Raw genomic sequence first — 27,034 nt, 5'->3', positions numbered from 1 at the left:
GTGGAGTTAAAGGGAGTCTTCCCTTTTTATTCTAGGCATTTTTATTGCCTTCGTGTGACATCGCTGTAACAAGGAAGGTAGTTCAAGTGTACAGGAAGTGGATCCTCCAGGACAAACCTGTGTTCATGGAAGAACCAGATAAAAAAGAAGCTGCCCAAGAAGATGCCGAAAAATTAGGATTCTCAGAGACTGACAGCAAAGAGGTAATATGTTATCACTTCTTGTTTCTGTTGGGAACTACACGTATTTTAGCAAAGTATACCTGGTCAGGAAGAGTGCCAGTCAGTGGGGCATAGGCCAGTGGCGCTCTTTTATCATAGCGGATGCTCTCAAGTTGCTGAGTTTGGTGAGGACCTGCTTTAGTGAGGCTTCTTCTGGCTCTATTCGGGATCATTGGTCACTTCCTAACCCTCAGGCTAGGTCCGAGTGTGTGTGGCAGCTTCCTTATTCACTGTTGCACAAGAGTTGCTTTATAAACCATTGTGTTTTACATGTCTCTTTGTGAGATTAAAAATGTTACTGCTGGGGCGCCTGGGTGGCTCAGTCAATTAAGCATCTGCCTTTGGCTCAGGTCATGATCCCAGGGTCCTGGGATCGAGCCCCACATCAGACTTCCTGCTCCATGAGGAGCTTCTCCATCTTCCTCTGTCTGCTGCTCTGCCTACTTGTGCTTGCTCTCTCTCTGTCAAATAAATAAAATAAAATCTTAAAAAAAAAAAAAGTCACTGCTTTACTGGGATTGACGTATTTAAATAAATAGCATCTGAGAAGCTAAATTTAGAGTGTTTTGGTAGTCTTGTCTTGTGTAGTGGCCTATTCCAGAGCACTTGAAAAGACTAACCCCAAAACGAGCACTGTCTCCTCCATTAAGAAGCCTCACTGCAGGGCTGGGCTCTGTCCTCAGAGTGAGTGCTGTTGAATAGAATTTTTAGTCCTGGTTAGGAAAAGCTAGAGGCTGGATAAATCTAAAATTTCACAGTGGGACCTCTTCCTGAAAGAAAAGATATCTGTCATATTTTTATTTCTGGCATGCTGTTTTGAAATCTAGTCTGATAAATTATTTCTAAAAGTTTGTTGCAGCAATTAACAATAAACATTTAAAACTACTAGTATTCAAGTCATATCATTTTTAAATATCTGTATTAATGCCATAATTTTGATTTTTAAATTTTGGTAAAATCATTTCAATAACTGGTCATGATGTCAAAATGAATAGATAAGCAAATGGAATTCATCACACATCTTAGAGTTCTGTGTTAGAGACTCATTCACTCATTGGACCTTTGTTCATTTCTTCAGCACATACTAAACACTAGACACTATTTTAGGTGCTGGAGGTGGTGAACAAAATGGAAAAAAGACTCAACCTCCTAAAACCTATATTCTCTTGAATTTTGGTGAGTGTAAGAAGTTAAGTATATAAACATGGTACTCCTTCCCCCTCCATTAACTGGTTTTTAATCTTCTAAAGACCTCATCTGAAGGTTCTCGTCATAAGCGGTCTTCCAGTTGGGGACGAACATACTCCTTCACGAGTGCAGTGAGCAGAGGATGTGTGACAGAAGAAGAAAATAAGAACGTGAAAGCTGGGGCCCAAGCTATGCTGCAGGTACATGGCCGTCTGGAGACATAAAGACCTCTAGTTGGAGTCAGTTTGAACATTTTGTTTATTGTGATAGCATCATTAAAGTATAATGATATTTATATCTCCCTGTTGGTAAACAGCTCTTAAGTTCTCATTCTGAGTCTTCTTCCTGACTGCTCACCTTCAATTTGTAGATTTTTTTTTTCCTAATCAAAAGAGCTGGTTGCAGGTTTTTCCAAAGGGATTATTATGCAGTGAATGTAAAATGACTGAGAGCCAAATCTTAAAAAGTATTTTCTGAACACATATGGAGAGTTTGTCAGTCACCTGGACTCTAATATGCAAGACAGGCATGATGATTATATCCTCTTATAAGGGCTTTTATTCTTTTTTTTTTTTTTTTTTTTAAGATTTTATTTATTTGACAGACAGGGATCACAAGTAGGCAGAGAGGCAGGCTGAGCAGGGAGCCCGATGCGGGGCTCGATCTCAGGACCATGACATCATGACCTGGGGCAAAGGCAGAGACTTAACCCACTGAGCCACCCACATGCCCCAGGACTTTTATTTTTAAAAATTCACTGTTTATGAAGAATTATGATAAATGCTCTAAATATTAAATATTTATTAGTATGAATATATAAAATAGAACTAATGCCATTTGGGAACATTGGAAAGAACAAATTGGCTGATCACTTACTCTTCCTGGACCTCAGGATTTTTATCTTAAAAATGGGGATTGGGGACGCCTGGGTGGCTCAGTGGGTTAAGCCTCTGTCTTCAGCTCAGGTCATGATCTCAGGGTCCTGGGAGCGAGCCCCATATGGGGCTTCTGCTCAGCGGAAGGCCTGCTCCCCCCCCATCCTCCCGCCTACTCATGATATTTCTCTCTCTGTCAAATAAATAAATAAAATTTTTAAAAAATGGGGATTGGGAGATTGATTACCTCTTGGTTCCCATTTAGGTAGAAGGTTGTTAGGACTATAAGGGGAAAACACAGAATACCTCTCTTTTCCCTGTTCCTTGGCACCCCATCCTCCACCCCATATCCACCTTTCTAGCCATGGCCAGGTATGCCTCCCACACAGAGGCCAGGCATGATATCTGAGGTGGCATGGACATAGCTTATCTGTTGCCCAGTTTTCAGTGACACTGCTTGTGTCATCCATCTCTTGATAGGATTCCTTGTCATGGTATCCTTTTTGCTTTCAGATTCATTAGCAGTTTAATAGTCTATAATTATTGAATTTTCTCATTTTTCAGTGAAAATCCTCAAATAATTTGAAATTAACTTTAAACAAAATCAAGATGATTTTACTTGAGTAGCTTCAAAGAACTTTGGTGCCAGTTGTTAGTAAAATCTGTGCCCTCACCAGAGAAGTGCATGCAGGAGCTCTTGCCCTGTGTCCCTTGGGAGTCCGGTTCTCCAAGTGGATTGCCATATGCTGTCCTCAGCCATTCCACTGCCAGTAGATACTGGCAGTCTCCTAAGTTCAGGAGATTGTTAATTTGTTTTTTGAAAGAGTAAGTTACATCTACTTGGACAAACCAAGAAAAAAAATTTTCCATGTGATTATCGCACAACAGTGTTCAAAATGTTTAGTTTGGATTATAGTAGCTGTTTTTGTTCTCTTTGTATCCAGTATCTTTGGTCCTTTCCTTAGTTCATTAGGAAAAAGTGGCCAAGTACAGGTTGAATAAGCTAGTATTCTTTTCCAGTTGCTGTTGACAGGTATAATTTGGACATGTGAATTTTCTTTATTTTTATCTTAACCAATACTGACATGCTAATAAGAAATATTCTTGGAGTTGGCACTTTGATCCTCTTAAGAGGATAAAATGAAAGAAGTATATAATATATGAAGACTCCTCACTTTCACTTGGGAATGTGCAAGTTTCAAATTCAAATCAAGAAACCAAACACACTGAGTTAAAGATCTGTCTTGCAATGGATCATCTATCTGTGCCATACGTCTTACAAAAACTTGGCAAGTAGCGGCACATGGGTGGCTCAGTTGGTTAAGCCTCTTGACTCTTGATCTCTCAACTCGGGTCTCTATCTCAGTCAGAGTAGTGGGGGAAAAAAAAGGCCACTAAAATTATATTAAAACTGCTATGTTCGTTAGTCAAAAAGTTCTTTGTTCTCCTCTTTCCCACTTGAAGTAAATTCTTCACAATCGCTGTTTTCATCTGTTGAAGTGCTTATTCAGTAATTTTTTCTAGAAAATTAAGCCATGACACCTTTTTAATCTTACACAAGATAATCTTAGACGCTTTCAATATTTTAGTTCATCCACTTGACTTTTGAGCTTGTTTATTCTAATTTCTTCAGTCAGTTTATATATCTATTTTAAGATGTTGTGTTAATGGATTTCATTCACCGGTGAGGCAGAGAAGATCTGTTTGTTCCCAGATCCTTTGAATTTGTACTGTTGAACACAAGGGAGACTTAAGCATAGGATCCAGGTAGATGGTGCACATCCACCTTCATCACTAGACTGACAACTCAGTCTCCTCTGTTGAGGGGTCACTGGTGTTGTCTGTGTCAGTAGTAACTCAGTGTTACTTTACTGTAGTGCCTCTAAGCAGTCACTTACTACATAACAGCCTACATCTGTGCTTCCCACAATTTTCTACTGAAATACCCCAACAGTGAAGGACAGTGAACTGGTATCCTAAAGGTCTGAGGTAGAATGTAGAGCGGTCAGCTGATTATATAAGTTTTTTAAAATCTGTTTTTATCCCAAAAATTACCATAGGCTTCATAATATAGTTGTCATATTTAAAGTATATGCACCTGGAAGCTATGTGGCCTTGCCTATTTCCTGGCCCCCTATATCTCCTAGAGATCTTATAGAGATCTATACCCATGTTGGGTGGTGCTGGCCATGCTTCATGTCAGCAAAGTTCATATGCTGGGAGATTCAACAATAATCAGGTGGTTTTTTCCCAGCCAGTGTTCAACCACTGCTCCTCTTCCTCTCCCGACCCTGAAATTTCTCACCCAGAAGCAGTGATCCTATCTTCTTCCATTTTCCCCTCTCCCTTTGAGGGGATGTCAAAAAGAAGTCTTCAAAAGCTTTTCTGATTTATAAATTTTCTAAAGTTGCATCCCTTAATATGTGTTAATAATTTTTTTCTAGGAAAGGTTTTTCAGGTGTCTCAGGTGATTCTAAGAGAAGCATTTTTTAAAAACCTTGACTGTTGGTACTTCTTGCTTTAGCTGAAATAACTCAAAGGTGATTCTTTGGTAGAGGGAAATTAATATCATTGTCTTTAAGAAAAATTTGTTCAGATCTATATGTTCAATTACATTTATATGTTTAATGTAAAATTTGTTGATTTCAAGGTATTTTTGACAAATGCAGCAAACGTCTTTTTGCTGGAACCATGTCCTGAAGTTCCCATGCTCTTGAAAGAACAAGTTGATGCCTGTAAAGCTGTTTTGATTATTTTTAGGCGCATGATAATGGAGCTTACAATGAATAAAAAGACATGGTAAGTTTATTTCAAATTAATTAATACTGTAAAACAGATGTTTCTGTTTTTCAACATAATAATTAAAATGTTAAAGCCTTCACTTACTAATGGCTTTACAAAGTTAACAATAAGGTGATAATCAATCTTTTGTAACAGTTTCTGTGAATTATGAAGAAGGTAAATATCCAGCACTTTGATAGTTTATTTTTATTATTGGCTTTAAAAATGTTACTGAATTATAATTAGTCATATTACTTAATAGTAGATTTTTCCATTTTAAATTGTCATCAGACTGCTTTGTGGAAAAGCAATATAACTGGTGTTTTATATCATTCTTCATAAGCCCAGGAGAGGTTGTTAATTGCTCTGAAATGCTGTTAACTAATTTTTATTGCTTCAAATTTGAAGCTTTAAATTCACTTTGGAAAAACAATTATATTAAATGACATATTGTCAGAATGACCGAATAAATAGTACTGTCAAACATATTGTGGCATCATGAAAATGTGCTTATGTAAAATATTTTTATTTTACCCTTTGATTTTGTTTGGTGTCTGTGTGTTTATAATATCCCTGAAAGGAAACAGTGCTGTAGCTTTTTTTTCCCATGCTCTTGTCCCATAATGAATGCATCACTCCAGCTTAGGAGATATTTTCAGATGTTCTCAGGAACAGAGACCTCAGAGCCACTTCGTAATCCTCCTTCTTCATGTCCCTCAGTTGTTGTAAAATACCTCTCCTGTCTGTCCTTTGCATGTTCGCCCCACCCAGCGCTGCCCCAGAGCAGCCTCGCTGGATCAGCTGGTATCAGTGAGCTTTGGCCACTGTGCTCAGAGCAAGGGGCCACTACAGACCAGCTCCGGTGGCCACTTCCCTCATGGAAATCCTCGGTGGGGTCCTGTTACCAAGCCTATGTTTTGGATGCTTTTTCTGGGTGTCCTTGAATCAGCACTAAGGGGGCTTTGGAAAGCTCTGTGTAGACCTGGTAGAAAGCATAGAAATAAGGCAGGACTGAGCTGGCAGGGGTCCCTGCGGCTGTGGAGTCCAGCCTTTTTCTTTCTCCGGTGAAGGGAGGGTGGGCCTAAAGGAATCCTGTCAGGCAGCAAGTTCACTGGTTCAGAAACCACAGGAATCAAAGTGATTATTTTAAGGCAATTCCAGGGTCGTCTTTCTTATACTGGAAATGCTACTGTGATGAACAACGTGATTTAAACAAAGTTAAATGCTAAGTCTGTAACATTGAAAGTAATGCGAAATGCTGGTATGCTCGCAACAGAATCATCTACTCCTCTGTAGTATAGCAATAGTATTTTTTTTCTCTTTTCCAATTTATTTATTTTCAGAAAAACAGTATTCATTATTTTTTCACCACACCCAGTGCTCCATGCAAGCCGTGCCCTCTATAATACCCACCACCTGGTACCCCAACCTCCCACCCCCCCGCCACTTCAAACCCCTCAGATTGTTTTTCAGAGTCCATAGTCTCTCATGGTTCACCTCCCCTTCCAATTTACCCAAATTTCGCAGTAGTATTTTTTTTATTTAATTTTTTTAAAGATTTTATTTATTTATTTGACAGAGATCACAAGTAGGCAGAGAGGCAGACAGAGAGAGAGGAAGGAGGCAGGCTCCCTGCTGAGCAGAGAGCCCGATGCTGGGCTCAGTCCCAGGACCCTGAGATCATGACCTGAGCCGAAGGCAGAGGCTTTAGCCCACTGAGCCACCCAGGCACCCCAGCAATAGTATATTTGATGAGTTTTTTCTTTGAAGACTGTGAATTCAGTTTACCTTTGTATCAGTAGTATTTTGATCATTTTGATAATCTTTTTTGGTGAACATTCTAAAATAAAGTTAAGCAAATCTTCTCTGTGTTTTAATAATTCAGAAATTTCCAGGTAAAAGTATTAAAAAAAAAACTTATAGAAATAGATGAAAATACCAAAGAATAGTCAGTAGCACATCGGAAGGGATTTGGTCTGTTTCCCTAGCAGAATTTCCTATGCATCTTAGTGTAGGACAGTCCCTGGATTCCTTTCCTTCTTTCTTTTATCCAGTACATAACTATTAAGCTTCTGCTGTGAGGATATAAGGTGAACTGGACAGACAGAGTTCCTGCCCTTGTGAGGTTTCCATCCTCATAGACAGAGGCAGAATGAACACAGCAGTTTCAGTGGTAGAAGCACAGTGAAGCTGGTTTAAGAGGAAAAAGTGGAGGGTGAGGGAGTGTTTTTCTATGGGTGTCCAGGAAGACCTTTGTAAGCAACACCCTGAGGACAGGGACGGGGAGGCCAGGGGGAGGTCTGGGCATAGAGCTTCCCACAGAAGGAATAGCAAGTCAGAAGTGTGGTGTGTCTAGGCCACTGTAGTGGAGCAGACAGGAGAGGGAGGGTGGGAGACCAACCAAAGGGGTCTTGCTGGCCACAGGAGGGATATTGGCTACTCCTCTATATGTATGCAAGAGTGTGACACAATCCAGTTTATGTTTCTGAAAGATTTCTCAGACTTCCTCTGGAGGAGAGACAGTGTGGGGTGGGGCTGGGGGGAGGGGCACACAATGTCTGAGGCCATAGCCAATGGCAGCTTAGACTAGGGCTGTAGCCAGGGAAATACTGAGAAGCAGTCCTGAAATGGTAAGCAGCAGCATTGTGTGAATGGTTAACCGCCTGTGTGAGAAGATGGGGACAGCGTCAGTAGTAAAGAGTGCAGGAAACCCTGTTCTTCAAGGCAGGGACAGCATACATGCATAATTTCCCATGTTCCCATGGGAGTTTTACACTCTTGGAGCATTTTTGAGGAGGAAGGACCAAAAGTCAGTGTTTCACAAAATACAAAGAAACAAGCTGGAGTCCACTGTTAGGAAGGATTTTTTTAAACTGGAGATAATTTTTTCACCCTCATTTTCTTCCAGAAAGTTGTGTAGGAATATCATTGCTTGCCAAGCTTTCTCATAGGTTCAAAAATTAAACCTGTGTCTTTGTCAGTCATTACTTTGGTCAGGTTTGCTTTTTTTTTTTTTGAGAGAGAGATTTATTTATTCACTTGAGAGAGAGAATGCATGAGTGGGGAGAGGGACAGAAGGGAGGAGAGAGAAAGAGAATCTCAAGCAGATACCCTGCTGAGTGTGGGACCTGTTGCAGGGCTCAACCCCATGACCCTGACATCATGAGCTGACCCAAAACCAAGAGTAGGATGCTCAACTGTCTTAGTCACCCAGGCACCCCCCAAGTTTGCATTTTTTTATAGCAGTTCCCATGACTGAGGTTTTATTTGAAAATTATTATATTTCTTGTTCTTGTCATGTTCATAAGATGAGTAAGTAACCTTTCATGTGGAAAGGATTGTTTTTTGTTGTCTTAAGCATCACATAAATGTGAGCAGGCAGTGGTGATGCTGAGGCCTGCGATGGGCCTGGGTACCCCAAATTTGGTGAGGGACATGCTCTCCCTAATTCTGTACCATTTCTTTCCTCATTGTCCTCTAAGCTGTCAGCTCCAAACGCATGCACCCACATCTCCCATGGCTTGAGAGCTCTTGTTATTCCATGCTTCCAGAAACCATAGATGGTATATAGTACAAGCAAACAACTAGAACAAAGTTCCAGATGTTGCCAACAGATAACCCAGGGATGAAAATCAAATGGGGTTAGCTACAAATAGGGTAAAAAACCCTATTTGTAGAAGTCATTGTACCATGAGAGAAGCTTAACTAGATTCCGCATCATGTTAAATAGAAAATACTGTCTCAATATGTACAAGAAAAGTATAAAGGAACTGTGATTTGGAGATTTCATCATCTGACCTGGACTGAATGACTCTGTCCAGTTCCCTATCTTATCATGAGCAAGCATGTAGGCCAATGAGAAAGCTCTAAAGATGAATGAACTGTTAGTGGATAAAGCCTTGAAGGAGAAGTTAAAAGGTATGATTCCCCTCAAAACAAGCAGACCTCCCTTATATACAAAAGATATGTGTTCTTGGTTTGCATGGAATTTCAGAAAGGGAAAAGTAAGCAAACACTATGAAATGAAGAATGTAACTTAGTTGTGAGAAAGAAAAATGCCCTTTGGCTGTTCTGAAGAACTTACCACTATTAATATAATTAGTGTTGTTACTTTGTGTCTTCAGTGCCCTCTTGCAAACCCAGCACCTTCCAGGCACAAAACTCCATGCCTTAAAGTGACCAAAAGTGACCTTTCCAAACCACCCTATTTGTGAGTTCCTCTGGAGTTCAGTCATAGTATGATACCGACTGCATACCTCCCCAGAATGAGGACCAGAATGTCTGTTTTATTTCCTACCACAAAGATAAATGGGGAGACCTCACAGGTTAAGTAAAATAATGGATGGGAAAATTAAAGGTTGCTGCGTTCACTTAAATGGGCACAACTATTCACTGAGCAGTTTTAAGGACTGGTATAGTTGGAGAAACAGTCTTGCCTCCCTGTTGGAATGGGATAAAATTAGGCTAGGTTGATACCTGTTTTATCCTGCCTATTGATGTGGTTGTAGGTCACATATTTTTAGAACTTTTGTAACATAAGTGGTTTATTTTGATAAAATATGGTATTCTGTAATTAGCACTCAGATTATTAGTGCTTTTGAGTAATACATGATTATCATTGTTGCTGAATTCTTAAAAGAGAATTTCTTGTACCTATAAGTTAAAGTGCTTTGAGAATGTGATTAATAACTTGAGCTTTTATTTTGGGTGGCCCAGGGAACAGATGTTGCAAATACTACTCAGGATAACAGAAGCTGTCATGCAGAAGCCAAAGGATAAACAAATAAAGGACTTGTTTGCCCAGAGCTTGGCAGGGTTGCTGTTTAGGGTAAGTCTTTTTTATTAAAACACTGCAAATGCAAGAAATGAATCAGATTTTATAGCAGAATAGTTTTAATCATTGAGAATTTTAAGAGTAAAATTAAACTCTAAATTTCAAGAAATTTCATTGTAAATTTTCATTTTTAGCTTTGCCTTAAAGATTATAATCTATTCTTTACAATTAGTGCTTGACTTCTTCTAGCCTGTCTGCCTTCCCACCTGTCTGCCATTTACTTCCTCTTTTGACTTTCTTGAGTTTGGTAGAAATTAGGAAGATAACAAGAGCTGATGTCCTTGGCGGAGGGCCAGGAAGATTTGATGAAGTAAAAGGTAAATGGAAGCATGGGAATGCAGGGGATAAAGTCAGGGAGCGATTCAGGCTAGAAATAAAAATGTAAGAGTAATTAGTCCAAGAGTCATTGGGCGATGTGTTTCAAGCCACAGATGGAGAGATTTTGTGTCCTAAAGAGGAGAGGTCCATCTCCATGATTGATAGAGGAGAGGAATCATCCGAAGATGGTGAGAAAAGGTGGGCAGGGAACTGGGAGGGAAACTAGAGAAGCATGTGTCTAGACACCTGGAGACAAGGACTGGGGAAGAGGAGAATGGCCAGTTGACATTTGCTTTGACAAGATGTTGCTGATTGATAATATTCTAGGCCCACTTGGAAATGGATGGAGGAGAAGATGAGAGCTGGGCAGTAGAGGTAGCAAGTATAGTTAAGGCTTTGCAGAGGTGGAAGGGAGGAGGAAAAGATGAGCTAGCTGAGTGGACAACATGCATGGAAGCCACAGTTTAAGGTGGGTGGTTTTAAAGTCTGTTTGCTTGCAGTGAGAAGGGTCCAATGAGGACAGCCTGGGGGAGAGAGAAGAGAAGTAAAGACATAAAGTCCTGGATAAGGTGAGCAGGACTGGGCTGGCCTTAACAGGGAGTAGAGAGCCAAAGAGATGGTTATGTTTCGTACATCTCACATAATGGGAAGGGTCAAGTACCTGAGTAGTCTGACAGCAGACTGAAGGGAAAAGAAGAGTACTTAGATGTTGAACTAACTGCATAGGAAGTAGAAGTTTTAAAGGGTCCTGAGGGTGGTAGCCTCTTGCAATGTTTCTCTAGAAAGCACTAGTATTTATGGGATACACAGAATTTATGGAGCATTTCTGAAGGAGAACAGTGTGAAAGGACTCTGGAAAAGTGTAACATTTTATACAGATAGAGACAGTGCAATAAATGGGCCTGCTTTAAGTAATCTGGTAGAAGATAGTATGGTGGATCATGAGCTAGAAGTGACAGTTGTAGGAAGGAGAAGTCAATTTCTCCCCTCAGTTGACTTGAAGTGATTTTGGAGGATATATACTGAGAACATATGTAGAATACAGGTAGGAAATAGAGGATGACACAAAGAGAAACTAGTTCTTTAAATAAGGGTTATATATTCCCATTGTAATGCAAGAGAACCCAACTCTTCATATTAATTTTTAATAATTTAATATGACTGAATGCTCTTGGCTCGATGAAAAATATATGAGAGGCTACAGAAATAATTGACATGTACTAACTTGCATCCTGAATAGTACAGTCACTCTTACTCTGATTATCTTGCCTAGTTATTAGATACATGAAGTGGTCTATACATCATTTTGTATGCGTCTAACCTTTTGCTAGGGTGGTACTGACCACTTGCTTTGCTTCCCACCTGGAGTACAGATACTCTGCTCACTTGGCTCTGACTGTCCTGGAGAGTTTCACCGTCAGCACCTTCTCAGTCTCCAGCCCTGAGGGGACTAGAGCTGCCAGTGGACTGAAGCCAGGCTCAGGCTAGTGGGTGCTTGGCCCTCATTACTCACCAATTGTCTGGCCCTGCATGCATGGGATGTATTGGAATTGGAGCAAGAACTTGTCACTGAATTAAACAAGAATCTATTGTGAAGTTGTATTTGTTGGTTTGTTTGATTTAGTTTTGGTTTGGGAGAAAAAGTCCCCTTTATTAATGGAGAATCTTGTCAGATCTTGAAAATTAGTTTTAAGTTCATGATTTTGATGAAATTTGATGTCACCTTATTATTTTAGCAGTGGTTAGATGGATCAAGAAGAATGCTTAAATTAAGAAGCAGCATAAAATAGTAGAGAGAGGATGAACTTTTTGGAGGTAGACAGATTCTGGGTTCTCATCTCAGCTGTGGTACTTCCTAGCTCTGTGGCCTTGAGCAAATCACTTCACCTTCCTGAAACTCTTCCCTAATCTGTCACTAGAAGTGACAGACAGAAGGAAAGGATTCCTTCTGACTCTGCAGTATTGTCCTAAGAATCAGAGTGGGTTCATCTGGGATTTATGATCATCTGTTGACCTCCCAAGCCCTTTCGTGGGATCCAAGGTAGGGAGAAAAATGTGAAAGGTCTGGACAGGTCAGCCAGGCAATCAAGTGGGCATAATCTTAATTCCGTACTAAAATTAAACTTGCCATCAAATTGTTTCTTCATGTACATTGTCTACAATTGCCAGATGCTTGATTTTTTAAAAATTTAAATAAGGAAACTATTAAAGGGGACAGGAAATTTGGAGTTGCCATTGTCCTTTTCTCTTTTTGAATTTTTCCTCTAGTGTTTATAGTTTCTTTTCTCAGTAGATAACTTGGGTTGACAAATTTTCTTTAAATGATAGTTGGGTTTTATTTGGATATTTATCAGATAATGGTGTTTGCCATAAGTGATGTTTTAATCTGTTATCAATGCTAAATAAGACCTTATGCTTAAAGCTCTGGAAGTATATCAGGAAACCTGGACTATGGTCCTTCTAGTTACAGTACGGAATTATAGAGTTCCCTAAGTGTGGTGAGTAGAGGAGTGCAGCAAGTGGTTGGTTAGGGAACATTTTATGAATGAATGTGCTTTTTAATACAGTTTATTTGCCAAGATATATTTGATAAAATATGAATTTCAGTGCTGGAGGAACTTTGGAGATGTTCTTATTCAGCTTTTTACTTTTGACCAGAAATGACTCCAAAAAGGCAAGTTGGCTCACAAATCAAGTTAGTGACAGAACCGCGACTGTGGGGCTCCCTGTTTCCCTCCTCCTAGACAAGGGTAACTTGCCAAGAGAGCAGCCTGCATTCATGCGCAAATGTGTCACCCCTGCCACCCCTCCCCTGCACACGAGGTGCCATGGTTTTGTTCTGGATGCAGGTGTGTTTAGCTGTGATTTATGATGATGATAATGATTTGCCAGGTCTGTGCACATGTTTCTGAGACTTGCTAAGATAAATTTAATAAACTGCAAGAAGTCTGTGTTCTGTCCTTGTTCTATAATTAGTCAAGAAAGTGAAGCCAATGAAAGATTCCCAGTACAGGGCATCTTCTACCACACGAAAATTCTGCTTTTTTTTTTGGATTTTTTTTTCCAATTTATTTATTTTCAGAAAAACAGTATTCATTATTTTTTCACCACACCCAGTGCTCCATGCAAGCCGTGCCCTCTATAATACCCACCACCTGGTACCCCAACCTCCCACCCCCCCGCTACTTCAAACCCCTCAGACTGTTTTTCAGAGTCCATAGTCTCTCATGGTTCACCTCCCCTTCCAATTTACCCAAATTCCCTACTCCTCTCTAACGCCCCTTGTCTTCCATGCTATTTGTTATGCTCCACAAATAAGTGAAACCATATGATAATTGACTCTCTCTGCTTGACTTATTTCACTCAGGGAGATTCAAATTAAAACCACATTGAGATATCACCTTACACCAGTTAGAATGGCCAAAATTAACAAAACAGGAAACAACATGTGTTGGAGAGGATGTGGAGAAAGGGGAACCCTCTTACACTGTTGGTGGGAATGCAAGTTGGTGCAGCCTCTTTGGAGAACAGTGTGGAGATTCCTCAAGAAATTAAAAATAGAGCTTCCCTACGACCCTGCAATTGCACTCCTGGGTATTTACCCCAAAGATACAGATGTCGTGAAAAGAAGGGCCATCTGTACCCCAATGTTTATAGCAGCAATGGCCACAGTCGCCAAACTATGGAAAGAACCAAGATGCCCTTCAACGGATGAATGGATAAGGAAAATTCTGCTTTTAACCTGACTGTAATGAGACGTGAGGCTGAGTGCTGGTAGCATTACCAGCCTCTCCTTTCTTCTCTTACTCTGTTGGGATTCTCTTTGATCTACTCTTTATTAATTTTATTGCATATGTGCATTTTATGGTAATGCCCTCAAACTCATTTTGAAAACAGGAGTGTAAAATGGAATAAACAGAAGATGGCATTTTAGTCATTAAAATATATGTGATAAGGTCTTAGTAAAAATGAATGATAAAATTATTTTAGCTTTTTCTTCTGCATTGTTCTTTTGCATTCATCCATCTTAGAATTGGATTTTCAGTATGAATATTTAAAACCTTGTTTTCACTATATTAAATGACTTTAGCTCAACTTTCACATTTTTACCCTTTTAAAAAGTGTAGAAAATGTGAGTTGAAACGTAGAGAACAGGTACATTGCATAAGGGTCACTTTAAGTATGATTTTTCAAGTATTTGGAACAGACCTGCCTGATTACTGACTGTTTTCTATTTCTCAAAGTTTTCCTCTGTGTATGTTAAAGAAAAATTTCTCTTGTAATTAAAACACCAGTTTGCCCCTATCACATGCATAGGACAACTCCCATTGACTGTGGGAGTCTATTTGTATCTGGGGTAGGCAGAAGTATTTGCAGGTTGGCACCTTAAGGAGCACATTTAGCTCTGATAACAGATCAGGGAAGTTAACACAGACTTTGAATATAACTATTCCCTCTAGTAAGATTAGGAAAGCCTTTGGGACTCACCTGTGAAGGACTTGGCACTTTTTTCAAGGCAGATATATTTTGATTTGGATTTTAAAGGATATGGAACATTTTGGTGGAGGTAAGGAACTAAGCCATTTCAAGGTAAGGAAATATCCAGAACATATGCATAGTTGTCTGGTAGGGTTGCCCATGTGATTATTTATACTGCCTTGAACCATAAGGCTAGAGGAGGGACAGAGAAGTAAATGGACTCTTAAGGAAAGAGCTCTGATAGGGAAATGCAGAGAGTTTGGGAATGGATACTTACCTGAGGCTGGGTCGGGTAGCAGTCAGGGACACCTTGGAGGAAGTAATATCCACATTGTGCCCTGAAGAATGAGAGTTAAAGAGTTAAAGTTAAAGCAAAAAAGAAGGGAAGAGAGGAAGGAAGACTACATGCAAACGCCAGGAGAAGGAGAGACCAGGTCGGGGAACTGGAAGAATCTCAGCAGAAGCATTGAATTCTTTTTACTCTTATGCTATATTAACAGGTACCTGAAGAACATTACATACAGACAGTATGTAGGTAGACAAGGTCAGGAAACCAGAGAGGTCTGGGCTGAACATGGAGATTCAGAAGTCACCAGTATATACATATAGTAACTGGAGCCATGAGAATGGAGATCAGAACCCCTCAGGCAGAGGTGGGGTGTGCAGGAAGGAAGAAAGCCAGAGCAGTTGGTTGACTGGGGAATGAGGAGGTGCACATGCAGTGAGTGTGGAACATTCTTTCAAGAAATTTGGCTTAAAAAAAATTTTTTTTGGCTTTAAAAGTTCTAGCTTGAGGGGAGAATCTGGCTGAAGGGAACTTTTTTGTTTGTTTTTTGTTTTTTAAGATGAAGTAGACTTGGAGCATGTTTAAATACTGATGGGTAGTTGCTGGCAAAGTAGGATAGACTGAAAAAGGAAAGGCAGGGTTAATGGAAACACAAAGACCCAGGAGGAGGTTCAGAGCAGAGATGGGAACAAGCATAGAAGAGTAGGAACTCCTCTTCACTTACAGCCTGCAAATAAGGAGAAGCTGGGCAAACACCTGTGCCTTGTGGGTAAAGGTTGAGGGCATTCTTGCTTAATGGGTTCTGTTTTCTCTGAGGTCTGCAGTGAGCTCATCTGCTAAGAAGCAGGGAGGAGTTGGTGGGGCTGGAGGTTTACATATTTAAGAGGAGGCTAGAAACAGCCACAGTAGAGAGTGCAAGAGAGAGAACTGTCTCAAGAAGTAGAATAGTTGTTCTGAGAGCTTTGTCTTCTTCCCAGTTATAGCAGAGGACTAGCCGCAGGCACTAGAGGAATTTTCAATCAGTAGCTTTGTTCATGATGAGAACTGATTTTTCTGTAGCTCAGATCCTGGTTACAGTTGATCAAATGAATTTTGAGAAACTAAAAGAAAAACAAGATCAAGTGCTTTTTTATTTTAAAGTTCATTTTATTCATAGTAACTTAAAATGTTTTGTTAAAAGTCATTCTTCCAAGTAAGGGTGATTCAATTCTCCTGTTGGTTGGTTCTAGACGCTCATGGTGGCGTGGATCCGAGCAAATCTCTGTGTGTACATTTCTCGAGAGCTCTGGGATGACTTTCTTGGTGTGCTGTCCTCCCTCACGGAATGGGAAGAACTGATAAATGAGTGGGCCAACATCATGGATTCCTTGACAGCAGTGCTTGCAAGAACTGTTTACGGAGTTGAGATGACAAACCTACCTCTGGACAAACTAAGTGAACAAAAGGAAAAGAAGCAGCGAGGCAAAGGTACTTTCACTCTCAAAGAGTACCACTGATGTCTGAGACCGAGGAGGAGTGTGTGTCTATACATATAGGCATTTCGTGGAATTTCATAAGAAACAGAACCAGCCATACAAGTGGTGTCTTTTTTTCTTTTTTTTGGATTTTTATTTGTTTATTTGACAGAGACAGAGATCACAAGTAGGCAGAGAGGCAGACAGAGGCAGGCAGAGAGAGAAGGGAAAGCAGGCTCCCCACGGAGCAGAGAGCGCGATGCAGGGCTCGATCCCAGGACCCCAAGATCATGTCCTGAGCCGAAGGCAGAGGCCTAACCCACTGAGCCACCCAGGTGCCCCAAGTAGTGTCTTTTTAATGGTGGTATTGGATTGTGTTTTGTAGTACTCTGTCTTCTTAATGAGGATGATGAATTTATGAAGGAGCTTTGAATGAAGAAGAAAGATGAAGGAGAGTAGCATTAGTAGCAACAATAATAATAATGGCTCATGCTTGTATGTATTCTCTCTCTTCACCCTCATGGTAACTTCTGAATTACAATCCCAGTATCATAGACAGAAAAACTGGAGTACACAGAATCCATGGTGATGGACTCATTCAAGTTACATAGCTCAGAAGTGGGAAAGCTATTAATCAAAGCTAGGCAAGTCCATCTCCAGGCACCACACTAGAAAGATGCATTCCACTGCCTGCTTAGGATAGTTAGAAAAATTCTGAATGTTTCAAATGGGTGTCATTTTGGCCTTTTTTGTGTTTCTGGCTTAAAATTGTTCTGACACCTAGAGTCTGATCAAGGTGGAAAACGTCAGTGGTGGTTTCTATTGGGGACAAGGATTTGTCTTCATTACTGATTTAAGGCTATGGCATAGTCCTTGGATTAATACAGTTTTACTCCAATTTATTATGTTAAGATTTTGAGGCATATCGTAGAAGTACCTATAAGACAATAGATAAAATGCATAAGGACACTGGGGAAAAATTAAAGGTGGTGGAGTTGCAGGAGTGGTTAAAATGCCAGAATGCATGCCAGAAAACCTCCTATGCTTGCTGGGCAGGGGGGCAAGCTTAGATTTGACTCTTATCTTCACAGGGTTACAGTAGAGGATCATAGATTACAAAAGGGAAATATCCATAGCTTTTCCTGGTCCTAAGACCTGGGAGGAGTTTCTCCTCCAAAGACTCATAAAGTGTGCAATGCTTGTTGTGGGTAGACTTCATCCTCAACGATACCCTTATTATAGACTGTATCAGCTTTTCCTGTGTGACAGATCACCCCAAAGCATAGTGGCTTAAAGGAACAGCCAGTTGTTTAGATCATGATTTTATGAGTTGGCAGTTTGGGCTGGACACAGTTGGGCAGTTCTGCTGGATTCATTTCTGTGTTTGCAGTCAGCTAGGCTGTCAAATAATCAGCTAGGCAGCTCTAGGGTTGGCCAGCTGTCAGCTGGGGCAGTGGTGTGGGGACTTGGCCTTATACCTTTCACCACCCAGCAGGCCAGCTCAGGCTTTTTTTTTTTTTTTTGGTGAGGACTTAGGGTTGTAGGAGCAGTAACAGGACAAACCCAAATTTTCAAGTGCATTTCAAATCTCTGCTTGTTCAGTTTTGCAACCAAAGTAAGTCTGGTGATGAAGCCCAGGGTCCCTGTGGAAGAGGACCACAGAGGGTATGGATGTGGGCAGGTGCGAACCAGTATGCTGATAATTTAACCATACAGATATGTAATTAATTTGACTGATTCTTATAATATTTTTGCCGCAGTCTGTGAGTGGCTTTATTTATTTATAGGAAGGTAAACAATCTGAAAAACATTATTTATGGAATGATACAGAATGAATTTAATTATTTAATTAATGACCATGGCAGATATTTCTCATTTATCTATTATATTGCTTTATTATAAAAACCAATTTAAATATTCATTATGGAAATACTTGCCTTCTAAGCACAGGAATTGTGGAAACAAAATACACTCTCAGGAGCCTGGGTGTGAAAACAACCTACAGCGGGTAGCCACCAGCACATTACCTATACAGAAATCTCTGTCTTATTCTCTTTTCTCCTGTATTTCTTTTGGATCCTTGATCACTCATTTGAAATATTTGACTAGAACTCTGTGAGAGGAAAGCAGAGAAGTAGTATCTAATTTTGCAACAAGAGAAGCTGCTGATTATATACAGTTGTATTTATGAAATTTGCTTAGCAACACAGGCTATGGAATGAATGATAATGAATTCAGCCTTTAAATTATTTTTTTTGTCTTATACTTTATCAGGCTGTGTTCTAGATTCTCAGAAAGGAACCACTGTGGGGAGATCCTTTTCTCTCAGCTGGCGGAGCCACCCAGATGTGACCGAGCCAATGCGATCCAGGAGTGCCACCACATCTGGGGCACCAGGAGTTGAGAAAGCAAGAAATATCGTTCGTCAGAAAGCAACCGGTAAACTTTTAACTATTTCTCTAAGGTCTAGTTGCTCTCTGAAGTGGATCTATAGGAATAAAATGTTTTAAAAGTTTTAAAATTCCACTCAGAACTTAAATACATGGCCTTTTATTAAATGGGATATTTCCATATCTTTTAGTTGTCTGTTCCGGTTACTCTTCAAATCCATTTTTTGATACTTATTTCTGAATCTTTCATTGTGAAAAAGAAACTTGAGATGTTAGTATTGAGTGAGATGTCTATGCAAAAGAGAAAATAGATATTTTGTTTAAACCCTGAAGAAAATACATTCTCTGTCATGACACAGTTGCACCACTGTTGTTGTTGAGCACCATTAATCTTAGTGTGGCACTGTTCCAGCAAAGAAAAAGGGAATAATGCACTTCGTTTGCAGGACTGGAGGGGGAGAGTTAAGTGTTTTGCTTCTTTTGGGAAATAGAGCTTTACATGCCTGGAACTGTTGTCCTTCTAGCCTATTAGAACTAACAAGAACTTGACCAAGAACCCACAGTCTTTTTGATTGGTTTGCTACACTTTTCTTTAAAGACCGAAAGAGAAATCTTTAAAAAGTAAGCTTATATCCAGTATTTGATAAGAACAAATAAAGGCCCTTCTCCGTTACCACCAATAATTTTGAGGCTATCACTACATTTAAAACAAATTTATCTGAGTTTCCTGTGTTTTTTCATGTCAGTAATACCATGCTGCTATAATTGATATTTAGCATGTTGACTGAAGAAAGGCATGTTATTCTCTGGTCATAAATCAGAATCATTTCTACTCAGTGATTTTACAGTGCTTAATATAGTACAGATGGCTTGGAATCCTGTTGGAGTCTTTATGAAAATCTAGTATACCTAATATATTATAGCTTAACCCTAACTGTCTAATGCTCTTTGCCATAAAAAATTTGTTGATAATTATCACTTTATCTACATTCACCTCCTGTTCTACTTTTGCTTTTCTTCATCCTCTCCCCTGAGGAGAGACTCATTTCCTAGTAACAGGCAACTTTGAGGAAGGCTTACTCAGTGATTTCCATTCTTGTCCCAACTCCTAAAAACTCCTTTTTTCCATTTTAATCAGAGCAGAACTTTGTGACAAAGTGGCATCATGCCACAGCTGCCCAGACTCCCTGATACCCCTCAGGGCCCTAGAACTATAATGATAATAAAAGTGGTCCTTCAAAACACTGTGTAAACTCTACGTTCACATTTTAATGAGCAACAAACTATTGTATGTTGCATGCTCCTTATTCCCCTACTTGGCCAAAACACAGCTATAGATGAGATTGTATTTTAGTTTTCAACAGGTTTCAGACCAACAATACAATAATGGCACCGGTAGCATTCTTAGTAATCTTTGGTGCATTTATGCCAGCAATCTTTTGTTCATCAGTGTTCTCAAAAAGCCATGGTATTGCAGCAATAAATACTGTTACAAAATCATGTTAAAGACATTTTAGACTATGTCACTTTAAAGTCATAAACCTGGCCTTTTTAGGATTAATTAAATTAATTAAACTTAAATTAAATTGAATTTAAATTAAAAACATTTGGAACCATAATCCTTAAAAGATAATGAGATAAGAGCTATTGAGTTGGACGAGCCTATTACCTTTATGTATTTTGTACACACATATGTGTATCTTTTTTTTCTTTTTTTAAGATTTTATTTCTTAGTAATCTCCACACCCAAGGTGGGGGCTTAAACCACAACCCTGAAATCAAGAGTTGCATGCTCCACCAGTGCCCCATGCATTTCCTATCCTGTCTTACATATTTATTTTTTTAGTTGCCTGTGAAAACAATAGTCTCTGAAGATTTTATTATATCATGCTGTTTTATAAAATTAATTTATATAGACTAATAGTTACTATATAAATAAACTGGCTTTACTCAGTTTTTTTATTTATACATTGTGTAATAATTCACCTTTCTATCTTTTAAAAAAGGCCCAGAATACTTTAATGGTAGATTTGGACTTGTGTGGAGTCTCCTGTTAATGACAGATCAGCAGCTGAGGAAGTTAGTTTTCACCACATTTATTTAGCATTAAAGTGCTTATTATGAAAGACCCGTTTGAAAGTGACTTTTTTTTCCTAATCCCAATACAAGAATAATTTAAGATCATTATATTATAATCTGGCTCACAGACTACAGGTAGACTACACGTGATGGTGATAAGATGAAAATAATAAAATAATCAATTGCGGAGTAGGGAAATGGCAATTAATTTAACAGAGAATCAACTACTTTGCAACTTAAAGGAAACTGATAAGGAGAGCCTTAAAAAATTATAAAGGAAAACTTTGTTCCTGAGTATGAATTATGCTAAAATTTTAGGTGTCTAAAATGAATGATTAAAGCAGGTCAGTTTCCACATAAAAAAGTTATCCTAAGTTTTATTATTTCTAAAATATCTAGTGACCAGTTTTGAGAAAATGCAGTCATTTCATTTATAAAAGGAAAGCTCTTCTAAACACCTCTGACATTGAGAGATGAACACATCTTTTAGGAAATTTGAAGTAAGTCAATTTGACATTTGCATGGAAATCATTGTCCCTTAAGTATTATCTTAACCATTCGTGAAGTATACTATTAATCAATTTAGATGTGGGAGAAAGAACTGGGAATTTGCCAGAGAATGGGGCCCGTGAAGACGCAAGGAAGTAAAAAGTTTATTTCTTTCTTTACAAATGTATCATTCTTATTTGTATTTCTGTTTCATTAATGTGAAATAAAATCATGTAAAAATAATAAAACAGCAAGTAAACCTTTATATTTAGTTTTAATAATAAAAGTGATCTTACTGATGGTAGTTTCATATATATGAGGTGTATTCTCTTCCTTTGTTTTCTTCCTCTGTTTTCTCAAATGGTCATTTCACTAGCAGTCTTTTGAAAACTTAAGAGCATTATAAAGTTCATACTAAGAAATTATGAATTTAATAAGCACGAAGTGTGTTATGAAAGGATGAGTTTCATGGAAATTCCAAATCTTTTGATGTTCAACTTGACTTTAATGAGTTTCTGAGGCTTTAGGACATTTAATTTTCTAAATGATTTGCTTTTGAATACAGTCAGCTCTCAGTAAACTAATTTTTGAATTATTTATTATTTTAGAGCAATTTTAGTCTTAGGCTAGATTTTTCCCTCCCTCCCCATGGTCTTCTCATATGTGTGTCCTTTAGGAAGGGAAAACTGATTATAATGTCTGCCCAAATAAAAAACCCAAATGTGAGTCTGATACACAGCAGGAAAAAAGGAAAGCTAAACATGTAAAGCATTCTAAAATAAGATTATTTGTGAATTGCCCATTTTCCCATGTCATGAGAATGACTAAAAGTTGGCTGTCTTTAGAGACTACGATTAAATACTCTGCTTTGTACTGCCTTCCTGTATGTATAAAATTACTTCCTTTAAATATTGAAAGAAAGACCAGAAAAATAGAAGTAAAAAAAAAGTGAAAGATCCTGATGTGCTTTTGACATAATTGTTACTTTATCTCTCCTGGAAGCTAAGCGAAGCCAGTCTATCAGCAACTGTGTCCACCTTTCTGAGGCTTTGCCTGCCACTAAAAGCGTCCCGCTCCTCCTTCACACCGTGAGCGCTCTCTTACCTGGTCTCTCTTACTCCTCTTGCTCTCACAGGCTGTCAGGTACTGTAATGCTGTCTCTTGTGTCCGTCAGTGTGCCTGGGCTTCTCCTGCTTGCCACTGGGCCTTGCCTCCTTTGTTAAACCCCTCCAGTCCCCCATCATGCATGCGTGCCTGGCCATTGCACTTTGCACTTACTTTTAATGAATATTAATAATTGTTTTTATGTAGTTAGATGTTTAGTAGCAATTAAACAGTCAAGAAAAATTTCTTTAACACCACTGTTCTTTGCTTTCCCAGTTAAGAAGGATACAGGATTTTGTGGCCCATAGTTTTTCACAGTGATGACTGCCTCAGTATGCCTTCTGTACAATGCCTGCAGAACAAAAGTTTTGAGTGTGTTAGTGTCTGAATGCTTTCAGTGCCTCTCCGAAATGGATAAGTGGGAAAATTCATGTAGGCAAGAACTCCTTGGAATTAATAAACCATAAACATGTACAAAATAATAATGTTTATGGAGATTCACACTGTTTATTAAGATCTGAGTTTAAAAAAAGATGCTAAAAAATGCAATTTTCAAAACAAGGAGATGTTGTTCTTGTGCTCCGGCCGATTAAAATTGAGTTTAGCCACATGTAGTTTGCACACAGTGTTCTTCTGGATTATTAAGACATTATGGCACCAAAAGTGGTGATTTTTGGCACAGACCCCTCAACAATGGATCTTCTTTGCTCTACAGTGAATAATTAAGCCCATGTTGAGTTACTTTGCAATGATTCTGTAATGAACTGAATCTTCATGTTAAAGAGGGACATGTTTTCATGTTCTTTTTATTTTTCAGAAAGATGGTATTATAGATAGTATTTATTTAGTATCAGCGATAGCCTGCTTGTGACTTTTTGTAGCACTAAATCATGCCATATGGAAGTGAAGCAAAGCAGAATCAAATCTTCATTTCCCTGATAAGTGTGTAAGATACCGTATTATTTAATTAGCAGAATATGAGGGAAGAAGTCCATTTTATTGAGACTGAAGAGTACATTTTTTAGAAAATACTTTTCTGTAGTAAGTACCAAAGGTGAACCACAGTAAGAATGGTAATATGGTCACCGGTCAGTTAAATTACTCATGAGCATTAACTAGTTGATAATTTGGTTTTCAAAAAGTACTACTGCCTAGAAATGATTAATAAAGCATTTTAAGTAGTTTGCTTACTATTTGTCTGATATTCAGCTGATACATACCCAAAAGGAGTTCTTTTCATGGTGGAAAGTTTTTGTTTCACATTCTATATTTTCCCCCATATAGTCCATATAGTTCCTTTCATAAAGGTTTCTACTAGTGTGTCCAGAATATTTTCTCACAAGAAACTTATTTCTGTTTGTAATAATTTTAGAAACTTTTTTCTCATTCACTGCTACATTTTAGTTTACTCAGATTCTTGATTCCCATATATAGGTACATAGTTCCAGCAGAAATTAAATGTAGGGGCACCTGGTTGGCTCAGTGGGTTAAAGCTTCTGCCTTCAGCTCGGGTCATGATCTCAGGGTCCTGGGATCGAGCCCCACATCAGGCTTTCTGCTCAGCAGGGAGCCTGCTTCCCTTCCTCTCTGCCTGCCTCTCTGCCTACTGTGATCTCTGTCTGTCAAATAAATAATTTTTTTTTTTTAAGAAAAATCAAATGTGGTTTAAAACAGTGGTTCTCAACTGGGGATGACTTTGCCCCCCAGGGAACATTTGACAGTGTCTAGAGTCTTGTTGTCACCGCTGGGGCAGTGCCACTGACATCTAGCGGGAAGCTGCTAACAAGCCACACTGGCTCCTCAGGACGGCCCCCTCATGAAGAATTATCTGACCCAAAGTATCAATAGTGCTGAGGCTGGGAGACCCTGATTTGGAGTGAAATGAAGCAGGACGTGCTGAGTCAGTATTTTCCTGCCTTTGTCGTCCTTATTTCTGGTTTTATAGCACAAAGGATAAAGGGACTTAGCAGCATAGTGACATTGAGAACAATCTGCTTTTCCCTGTGTCATCTGACAACTATCGTAGCAAGCTTCTCCTTAGTCTGATGCCATTTGTTCTTTACTATTAAAGTGATGCGTTTTCCTTTGGAATTGTCCTATCAAGAGACTAGGCCAAGAACAGTGTGTATCAGTCCTGTCTAAGATTGTACATTCTCACTAGAGAATGTTGGCACTCTAGAGTATTAAATTTGTGTTCCAATTTAAATCCTAGTGTGTTGACATATCTTGATTACTGTTGCTAAGTATAGATGTGGGTAGATAGATGTATATCCACCTATCCATAGTATGCAGGTACTATTAATGTTGACTTTCTGGCCACAAGTTCTTTACTATAAAAATGATTACTAATTTTGTTTTCATTTGTTAACATTTCTTGTTTTGTTTCTAGTCTATATGACTATACAACATTCCAAAACTGCTTTAAATAATATAAATAGTAGAGAATTACTTACCTTCAGCCACTATTATATTTATTCTAATCCCTATAGGGTTCTTTATTTGGTGGCATCAGACTTTTGGTTGGAAAAGTAATAACCACCTGTATGCCATTTATATGAATAGCTACATAAACATCTGGGAGGTAGAAATGGCAGTTTCAGTGATTTTCCTCTTTCTACTTTGTGGGAACAATTCTTTCCAGCAGTTTTACAATTTTAACTGGTTTTATGTTGGGACATTTATCAATCTGTAGTGCTTATAGGCCATGTAAATGATAGATTTTATTTTTGTTTTGGGGCCACTGTAATAGTAGTAATTAGAGGATCAATGATCTTACCTCATTCTAAAAGAGACTCAGTGGTACCTAAGTGAAAGCCTTGTTTAGCTGCTTCTGCTTCTGCTTCTCAGGCTTTCAGGTAGTACCTGTGTATGAACTGACTCATAGTTGGACCTCCTAAGAAACCCCAAGATGTTGAGTTGATTTATATCTCTTGTGCTTTTTATAGGGCCAAGTCAGTATCTTGTACCATGCTTTAAAAGGAAATTACACTATTAATTTTGCCTTTGCAACTCTGTATGAGGAGTAAATGAAACCCAGAATTTTGGGTTTGAATTGAAGAATGAGTCTCACACTTCATTTAATAAAATTGGTTAAGGAAGCCTTAGATTAAAGAGTGAGTGAAATTTCTTTGAAAAATAGTCAGACATCTGGAATAAATAGAAGTTTCTAAAGACTTTGCACAGTTAATTTAATCATGTGGATTTTTCTCTCAGTGGGAAAAAAATGAAGTAATTCTAATTTGGTCATTTTCCTGGTGTTTTGAATGGAGCTTTAGAAAGCAATGATTTAATACTAGTGTTGTGTAACTTACAATGTCAAGAAGCTAGAAGGTTAGTATTTTTAAAATTTGGGTTATTGGGTTAGCAGTGCTTGAGAGAAAGTGAATGATTTGGTGAGCCTGAGATAGAATTTAGCTCTTTGATATGATTCAAACAAATTGTGTGATACTCAAAAGAGAAAATTCATTAGACCTACCAGAATGTATACTGTAATTTCTATATAACTCAAATTGTTAATTTCTGTTTGATTATCAGATAATCCTATATCTTATGTATATTGGTGTTAAAATAGTCTTAATTTGTTATGAAAAAACAACTGCTCCCAGCTGGAATGGGAGCAGCTTTAACAAGCAGCTTTCTTAACAAATAAAAAGCCAGCAGAGGGAGCTCAAGAACTGTTTAAAAAAAGAAAAAGTACTAACAAAATGTTTTTGGTATTCATTTGTTCATTATGCAAGACATATATTGAGTATATACTTGGCACAAATTGTGAGAAAAAGCCAAGAAATGTACATTTGCAAATCAGGAGATTGAGTTTTAATTGTGGGATGAGAATTTATTTTTCCACACTCTGTCACTTAACAGTCAACTCTAGGAGTAGCTCAGAACACAAGTGGCACAGCAGCCCTAACAGCACGTTTGACACTGTCATTCTTCTCTTCCTTTCCATTTTCATCATGGATGTTCCCATCCTTACCACTACCGGTGATTTCTGTGGTCTTGGACTTGTTCCATCTGAGAAGTCCCTACCAACAGTTTTACAAAAACAAAGCCTTAAAGCTGCATTAGGCCAGTCTGTTGGGAAGGCACACCAGCTGGTGATGGCAGGCTCTTGGCCCGTCTCTTGTATTGAGGACCAGTGGGGACACTCGAATTTGGAAGCCATGGTGCTGTGGCTGTCCTGTATCCCACCAGATGGCGATGTTCTTTATCTTTGAAATGATGCTGCCAGTGTTGGCCTTGCTTTTATTTGTTTCTGCTCCTAGCCCAGAAGCCAACATCTACCAGTTTTTGGCACCAAGTTTAAGTGAATAAAACCAACTCTTCCCACTGTCCATAAAAATTGGCATTTGCCAATTATTTTTTAGAGAATTAGGAAGCTCTTGGGCTCCCTCTACTGATAATAGATTAACAAGTAGGTTCATTAACAAATATAAACACTACCCAGAAGGTTTCAGTGTCTTGCATAATTAGAATAAACAATGAAGGAAGACAGCCGGAAGGGGCTGGTCCCATGGTATCTTCTGGCTTCTGTTG

The 27,034-nt window shown here is 38.8% G+C and overlaps 1 protein-coding gene across 4 annotated transcripts in view; it reads left to right on the top strand.

The window, feature by feature from the left end:
• Positions 1–27,034, top strand: part of RALGAPA2 (Ral GTPase activating protein catalytic subunit alpha 2) — a 327,482-nt gene that overhangs the window by 101,239 nt on the left and 199,209 nt on the right. For all 4 annotated transcript variants that reach the window (XM_044263547.1, XM_044263546.1, XM_044263549.1 and 1 more), the window contains 6 exons: positions 36–203; positions 1,472–1,609; positions 4,935–5,083; positions 9,782–9,893; positions 16,212–16,449; positions 18,711–18,875. In XM_044263547.1, the coding sequence (XP_044119482.1) occupies positions 36–203; positions 1,472–1,609; positions 4,935–5,083; positions 9,782–9,893; positions 16,212–16,449; positions 18,711–18,875 (970 nt within the window). The remainder of the gene's footprint in view (positions 1–35; positions 204–1,471; positions 1,610–4,934; positions 5,084–9,781; positions 9,894–16,211; positions 16,450–18,710; positions 18,876–27,034) is intronic.

Source organism: Neovison vison, chromosome 8 (assembly GCF_020171115.1).
Source record: "Neovison vison isolate M4711 chromosome 8, ASM_NN_V1, whole genome shotgun sequence".
Taxonomy (NCBI): domain Eukaryota; kingdom Metazoa; phylum Chordata; class Mammalia; order Carnivora; family Mustelidae; genus Neogale; species Neogale vison.
This window is presented reverse-complemented; position numbering and strand designations above follow the sequence as displayed.